Source organism: Tachysurus fulvidraco, chromosome 14 (assembly GCF_022655615.1).
Source record: "Tachysurus fulvidraco isolate hzauxx_2018 chromosome 14, HZAU_PFXX_2.0, whole genome shotgun sequence".
In the NCBI taxonomy this organism is placed as follows: Eukaryota; Metazoa; Chordata; class Actinopteri; order Siluriformes; family Bagridae; genus Tachysurus; species Tachysurus fulvidraco.
This window is the reverse complement of record NC_062531.1, coordinates 2,246,080-2,254,551: the sequence shown is the minus strand read 5'-3', so window position 1 is coordinate 2,254,551 and position 8,472 is coordinate 2,246,080. Positions and strand designations below refer to the sequence as shown.

General features: G+C 39.1%; 1 protein-coding gene across 1 annotated transcript in view; it reads right to left on the bottom strand.

Annotated features, from left to right (window-relative positions):
- notch2 (notch receptor 2) overlaps positions 1-7,477 on the bottom strand; it is a 63,310-nt gene extending 55,833 nt beyond the window's left edge. The window contains exon 1 of the mRNA XM_047823085.1: positions 7,099-7,477. Coding sequence (XP_047679041.1) covers positions 7,099-7,171 — 73 coding nt within the window. The 5' untranslated portion in view covers positions 7,172-7,477. The remainder of the gene's footprint in view (positions 1-7,098) is intronic.
- Between the last annotated feature and the right edge of the window lie 995 nt (positions 7,478-8,472).

The following is an 8,472-nucleotide window of genomic DNA, read 5'->3' as shown; positions in this document are numbered from 1 at the left end:
AATCGCTGCATGTAGCAACCCATCACTTCGGGTCGACTTTGCAGAGCCATTTTCCTTCGCGGACTTGTGTAAAAGAGCCGTGTCTCGATTGGCCGAAGATCCGACCTGATCGATCGGATTACGGCGATCACATTTTTACGCCGAGACCAAGACCTTAAAGGCCACGTAATCCTGACACAGGAAACAAAAGCAGCTGCTTTTCAGAGCTTAGTTCAGAGCTTAGTTAGTCATCTCGCGTTCATTTATAAGTTGTTTTTTTTTTGCAGACCACATGCTTAAAAGAGCTGAAACTTTCTGTACAGGTCCTCTGTCAGTCTCTGTCTCTTTCTCTCTCGTGCTCATGTCTGCCTGTCTGACCGCAGGCACACTAACGCTGACTGAAAAACTGTGTGCAATTACACAAGCAAGCACACATTTCTGCTGAGCAAAAAGAGGATCTGGCCCAAGTCCACACTGAACAGGAGAGAGGAAGTTGTTCACGCTGGAGCAGGAAGTCAGTCCGTTTCCTGAAGTAGCTCTAAAACACAGGAAGAAGGCTGTACAACTACTGCATTAGGAAACTGTAATAAATAACATCCTTTAACACGACATGACACATGGCACCGGCTTTATTTACAGCCCGAGCCTGAAAAACACAGAGCAGGAAAAGCAGTTAGCAGCATGAGGAGGTTAATGAAGGGTCGCATCTCTTTATAAACTCACACGAAGAGAAACACACACTAACACCCAGTAACACACGAACACCCAGTAACACACAAAGAGAAACACACACTAACACCCAGTAACACACAAAGAGAAACACACACTAACACCCAGTAACACACGAACACCCAGTAACACACGAAGAGAAACACACACTAACACTCAGTAACACACGAAGAGAAACACACACCAACACCCAGGAACACACGAAGAGAAACACACTAACACCCAGTAACACACGAAGAGAAACACACTAAATGTTCTCAAACACCATCAAAAAAATAAACCACCACTGGAACTGAATACAGACCATCGACCTCAGACTGACACCAACATTTTCCAACACACCATTCAACTCCAACATGCTCCAATACACACCATCCAACACCCACAAGCTCCCAACACTGACACGCTCCCAACACCGACACGCTCCCAACACACCCCATCCAACACTAACATTATGATCTTACTGGGCTTCATGATGCCGCAGTTAAACTACTAACTGTTAAAGACAAACTTAAAAATGCCAAATAAACCAGAATAAATGTACAAGATGTAACATGCTAGAAAAGAACTTCCTAGGAATCACAGGGATATAAAACACACAAATCCAGTGTGTGTATATCAGACTTAAGGATCAATATGGAATATGATACGACTCCATAATCCTTGCACTTGTTCACTTATGTCTTGGAGATCACACACACACACACACACACACACACACACACACACACACACACACACACACACACACACACACACACACACACACACACACAGAGCTCTGAAGCAAGAATGTGAAGCATTTTAATTCTGTGTTAATTCACTAACCTGCTCAGCAGGACAAACTCAAGCCCCCTCGCATTAAGCTCCGGATTTTAACAAGCCCAAACATCTACCTCTCCCTCTCTCTCCCTCCCTCTCTCTTTCCCTCCCCATAAAGCCTGGTAGCACTTAGCCTCAATTTCCAGACGACAATTTCACCATTTTGGAAAAGGGCAGTGTTTTTTTCACCCACACAATGAGCCTCTTTTTCCACCTCCTAGCAACTGAAATGACCACGAGGCACAACTGCTTCTCAATCTCTGCAAGACATAAAAAAACAGGCCATGTATCTTGCTTTAGCTTTGCTTTCACTCAATATGCAAACTCTTATAGCTAAAGAACTTTATGTATATCTGGGAACAAACCGAACTTTGTTCTCAAGCCAGTATGAACTAGATATTTTTGCTGCTTTTTTCAAGAAAATCGCTCCTAATAATCGGCTAATTGACCGACCGCCTTCCCGATCCGGATCTGGTCCTGTTAGATAAGAGGATAGATGCCAAGATGTCGAAACAGAATTATACAGATTGAGAGAAAGAATGGCTTTAACTTTAATTTAATCCCAGACCTAGAGAACAATATCGTTACACATTTCTTGAAACAAAAACAAACGGCGGTGCTTCTGTAAATAATAGAAGGCCGAGATTTAAATCGCAAGTGACGAGTGAAACAAAGTAAATGGCAAAACGGTAGTACGGTGTGAGCTTAACTTAAATGCATGAAAATACACGTAGATCGCAACATTTTAAATGTTGTTTATATAAATGACACACAATCTGACCTAAAAATACATCTCTTTAATAATTAATCAGCCTCCAGGATTTGTTTTTATAAGTGTTTTATAAAAATTATTTTAATGTAAATTTACAAAAAAAAAATGTTACAATACACGTTGTAGGTAAAAATGTTGAAACATACAGAGTTGGTAGAACGTAGCATTGCTGACCGAGTTTGGATACTGTGATAGCGAGGGTGCCGCTAGCCTGTCGCATAGCTACGCAAGCTCATTGCTAGGCGGTTGTTGTGCTATCCCTGCTGGTTGCTAGGTGCTTATTATGGAGTCCCAGGTAGGTTTCCGACGGCTCTAGCTAGTCGACTGCTTAGGAATCTCAGCCGGTTGCTAGAGCGTATTGCGGTTGCTGGGGTATTTAGTAGGTGGATCACAAACGTTGTTATGTGACCGTTTCCCCATGTATCCTGAACGCATATATGGATCGTTGCTAAGCATCGACCATAATTCCGATCTTTCCCAAAAGCACAAAAAGAAGATGATTATAACCTAGAGAAATGTGGCTCGACAAAGCCAACCTAATTACCATATTTGGTATAAAGTGACAGAAGTTATTTCTGAAATCTTGCTTCTTAATAACGAACATTTTGTTGACCGATATTTACAAGTTTGGATAAACAGAAGACTTTTTTCCCCATGAAATCTAACACTTCATGGTGTTTTATTTAATGTCCTCCTTCTCACCTAATTCAAGCCCATTAAAATTTAGAGTAGACAAAAAAAGACAGATAACAACGAACGTGTAAAAAAAAAAAAGGGCTACAGGGTTATTGCGCACTCATTACAGGCCTTAGATTGGATTCTGACTCGTTTGAATAAAACCACACGAAAACAAAAAGATCTAAAGGCTCTTTAATCAGAGACGACGCGAATGAAACGTCCCGACTCAACCTCTTTGTAACAACATCTTGTTTTTCTTCTCTCTCGCTCTACATTCGTACTACGCTGCTCTGTTCCAGTCACGTGATGTCTGAAGGCTTAAGCCACCTTCGAGAGCTTTATTTGGGCAAATAGTAATATTTACACTATCGTAAAAAGCACTCAGTCTTCGCTGCACCGACACACACACACACACACACACACACACACACACACACACACACACACACACACACACTTGTGTGTTCTGCTTTCATGACCTCTAAAGCAACCCTTCCACTCAAGAGTCATGAGCCTCTCCGCCACGTTAAAAATAAAGTCCAGGAAGTCACTCGGCGTAAAGAGACAATCAACATCTAAATCACACGAGAGGATTTAAACTAAAACTAGAAAAGAGTGTACCGAAGCTGAACACAGAGCTCTGAACACAAGACAATAACAAGCAACACCACGTGTTAACGTGTCAAGGTCTCTATTCTAATCGGTTCGAATCTGTAGCACCGGCTCGTTCTAACACAGCATCGTTTCCATAGTTACCGTGATACCTGCGTTCACATATTTTACTCCATCATCATTCTCATCCTGGTACTTTTCGGTTTTTTTCGCTACAGAGAGAACGAGTCGTTCGGTGCGATAACGCAAAAATATCACACAAACTTTGTCGTTTTCAAAGATTCAACTTTTAAACTTAAGATCGACATCCAAAAACTTGTCACATGACAATTAAAGAAGGAAAATGTTAACAAGAACTTTCCACTTTTCCACACAATAAAATCTCTTATATTGTAAAAATAATACAATAAACATTTCCAGGCCCAAAAAAAATCAAAATTTTTAAATAACACGTTTTCTCCAGATATTCAACCATTTTGTCCTGGAGTAAAGATTCTGAGTTTTTAATAATAATAACGTAACAAATCAAAGTGGTGACGATCTGACTTCGCTACGTCGATAACTGCGAAATCTCAGAAAGGCGAATCGTGACTAAACCGATCAGTGTCGTTGTTGTGTACCGTCGTATGGTATCGCCTTACGCGATGACCACATTTGTAAGTGTTTTTCTCGGGGATTCAGGAGCGTAGGTCTGCACTCCATAATCATCCCGTTGTGTTTGCTACAGTGGGAGAAATCGCATTTCACACCCCGCAGATCTGCGATTTTTCCAAAGCCGGGACAAAGGGTTGACTTTTACGCAGCACACACACCAGAGTAAATACACACACACACACACACACACACACACACACAAGGCGAGCAGAGGCCCGCGTCGGCCGATGTCGTGTGCCGGCAAACAGAGAGGCTGAGATAAAGAGGAGAAGAGAAAAAAAATGGCTTTGAGTTTTACCTCTGGGGAGGAAATCTAATACAGCACAGCAAGAAGCAACAGAGTGTGCAGGGTACAATGGGTAGGGTTCAGTATTGAGAGAGAGAGAGAGTGTGTGTGTGTGTGTCTCAGGAATGTGAAACACCAACAGCAGCATTCCAGCTGCGTCCGCATCGCCCAGCACTCGAAACTGCCACACAGTTCAGAATATAAATCACAACATTTCACAAAAATTCCATAATATTAATAATAACAACAGTAATATAAACTCTTATAGTACGACACGTGTGTAAACGTGAGCACCGCGTGACGCCGCCCGTGTCCTCAGACGAGACAAGAAAAACACAAAACCCACCAGCAGGGGAGTGGAAACTCTTCAGCAAGACACACACACACGGCGAAAATGTCTGCAGAGGAAATGAAGCCATTTTTTTTTCTTCTTTTTTTTTTCTAACAGCGCCACTAAAACAGTTACTAAAATGTCTCATTTTTATACTCAATTAAACAAACAAATTAACCTTTTGTCAGTTGAACATGCAAATAGTTATGTCTATGTTTGATTTGTCAAGTAAAGGAACATTTACATAACACGAAACACACACACACACACACACGGTTTTAACAATCATTGTAAGCTAGTTTCATTTCCACTGACTCACGCAGAACCTCAACAAAAAAAAAGTGACTTGTCCTGGGTGTTGTAGCATTTACTTCTAAAAACAACAGACTTTTATAAATCAGGAAGAACTAGAGACACTTCAGAACTTTAATAGAACTGTAATAATGCTATCGTATTGATAACGATCAAATAAAATCACGCTACGCTTTATAAACTTTCTCAGAGTAAAACTTGATACTTTAAAGTTTATTTTCATCTCGGTTGAATATATGTTTTTTTTCTTCTGTATGGATATTTTAAAGTTATATTTGACTGCTATAATATTTTTAGTGAACATCACACAGACATCATTGTACGTAACTCCTGGCCGGTTTACACCACCGTTTTCATTTCTTTAACGTCTTGTCGGATGATTATAGACGTCCCGGTACACGACACGAGTATCGCATCCATCACTAATACGTAAACGACTCGTTCTGCTCATCGCAAATTAAAATATCGTAACAGACTCAGATGTATTGAAGTATCGCGACACGATACACCTGCCAAAATCGCCAATCCGTACGTAATACGTATACAGTGTGCCAGAAATATTCACCCCCCTCAAATCCTTACGATTTGATGCAGCGAAATATTTTCTTAACGCGACACCTTTGGCTCGGAGTTGTCTGAAACGCATCGAAATACACTTCGCACATCTGGAGCCTGATATTTATGTACAAAATGTGCTGAAGATCTGAAATCTGAGGCCAGACTGTGCTTTCAGGGTCTCGATGTGGTCCACTCTGGTGTTCTATGGGATGGTAAATACTTTTGTATCCTTTGGTTAAAAAAAAACGAGCCTTGTTGAGACTCTGGGTTGTTTTGCTGCAATGCATTCTGGGATTTCCGAAAACTAACACACTAAAATATTATTTTTTTGTTTTTCCTCCCTATTGAACCTCGATGTAAACTGCACAATAATCAACAATTGCTTGTCACAACACAGAAAACCAAAATCGTTTTAGTTACTCAGATAGAAAATATTTTTGTTTTTTGTAATTTTGTCAAAATTGCCTGGCATTTTCATGATTAGGAAAACAAAAACCACACACACACACACACACACACACACACACACACACACACACACACACACACACCAGAAGCAGCCATGCTTTACGCACTGTAGACCACCAACATCTGGACAGCGGTGGGGAAAAAACCACACTGCAGCTTTGTGATGCCATTTTTAATACAAAACTATCTGAATGATATATTTAACAGATTCATTTTACATGCCCAACTTTCTCTTTTTTTCATTTCTGAGGTTTAGGATTTGCTAGTGATGTGTGAAGAGGTCAATTAAACCCTAAAATTCTTAAATGTTAATAGTATTTTTCATAGTCCATGATCTATATTTTGTGGATACACACACACAAATATCTATCTATCTATCTATCTATATATATATATATACATACATATACACATATATACACATACATACATATACACATATACATACATACATACATACATATACACACACACATATATACATACATATACACACACACACACACACATATACATATACATACATATACACACACACACACACACACACACACACACATATACATATACATATACATACATATATACACACACACACACACACACACACACACATATATATATATATTTTGTGTATGTGTGTGTGTGTGTGTGTGTGTATATTTTGTCTGTGGTTCTAAAAATAAATTATTTTTCTATAATTTTAAAACGTGCATGACTTTATATGACAATATGTGTGTTATATGACAAAGTTCTTTATATCTTACACACGGTAAGAAACACACAGGGGCTCGTGCACAGAGAGATGACGATGATGCTCACCTTAAAAAGATGTAGTAAAGCAAAAAAAAACACGTGTTCAAGCATTAAACAATCGTCTAAAACAAATAAACCTACCATATGAAACAGGGATCCAGGAAACTATGAAGAGAATGACTTTGCCCGAAGACACACCGGGAAATCGGCCCATATTTTTCTGTGAGAAATCCTCATAAGCGTCGCGAGCGCGAGGCGAGTTTTACACACCGAGACTAACGTTCAGCTCGATAAAGGGCAAAAAAAAAACACCTAAGTTTCAAATTACTGACACGAAAACGTAAAGAAAATGATGTTGAAAGCCTCATTCGTTCTCACAGTCTCCTGTTGGAGCGGATAAATCCATAAAAAATGAGATTTTGCCAACTTTTTTTCCCGTCCATGAAGTTACTCTGAGGTAAAACTCTCAACTTCTCTGTCTCGCGCTCGCTCTTCCCTTCGAACAGGACGCGTCACTCCGCCTGAAAAGATGTGTCCATCCGCGTGAAGTTTTTTTAACAGGAACTACACTCTCAAACATCTTGCTTTTTTATCAAACCATACTATTTAAAACACATAACATTACTTATATATCAAACGACGCGACAGCATTGCGTTTAAACACCGAATTCAGCCGTCTGTTACGTCGAACACGTCTCTTCTTTTCATCATACCACAGACCCAGGCGGAGGAATTTTTTTTACTTATTTTCAACGCCGACCAAATCTGCATACTAGCTTACTAAGCGCACTAAACAGTAGTCTAGGTCACAGTGCGGCTCCGACGTAGTGCACGTACATGACGTACTGTTTAGTGCGCTAGTATGCAAGTACGCTGACAGGGACTTGGCCCTTCTTATGACTCAAATTTGACGTGAAATTTTCACACCATGTTGACGGGATTTTATATAAAAAATAAGTTTCCACCCACTATTTCTCTGAATTATATTTAACTGTGGGTTTGTTTGTTTTTTTGTTTATCTAGCTGTTTAAATTCCCAGATAGTTTAATTTCATTACAAATCCAAAAGATTTATTAGCAAACAAATGATGTTAGAAAGAGTCTCCAAAGATAACAATTTACAATAAAACATAAATAATATTTGAATTTGTTGTGAATATGATATGAATTATATGAATAAACATATTAATTGTGTGTACATATAATTTCAAAAGACACAGAAGATAAAGCTAAAAAAAGTTAGCAACAATAGCAACGGCTAAGTTATTAGCATGCATGCTAGATCAAAAGATAAATATTTATTAACTATCCTGAATAAATAATAAATAGAGCTTAACGCTCACACTGATATTACAGTTTATAGAATAAGTAAACATATCGTATCGAAAAGTCAGCGTAAAATATAAGCATTGTTGGTGAAAGAAAATAATCGCTAGCTTCTAACGTCTAACACCGTTTATATCTAGTTTACACCTAGTCTGTAAGCATTTACATCTAATTGAATAAGTTTTTAAAA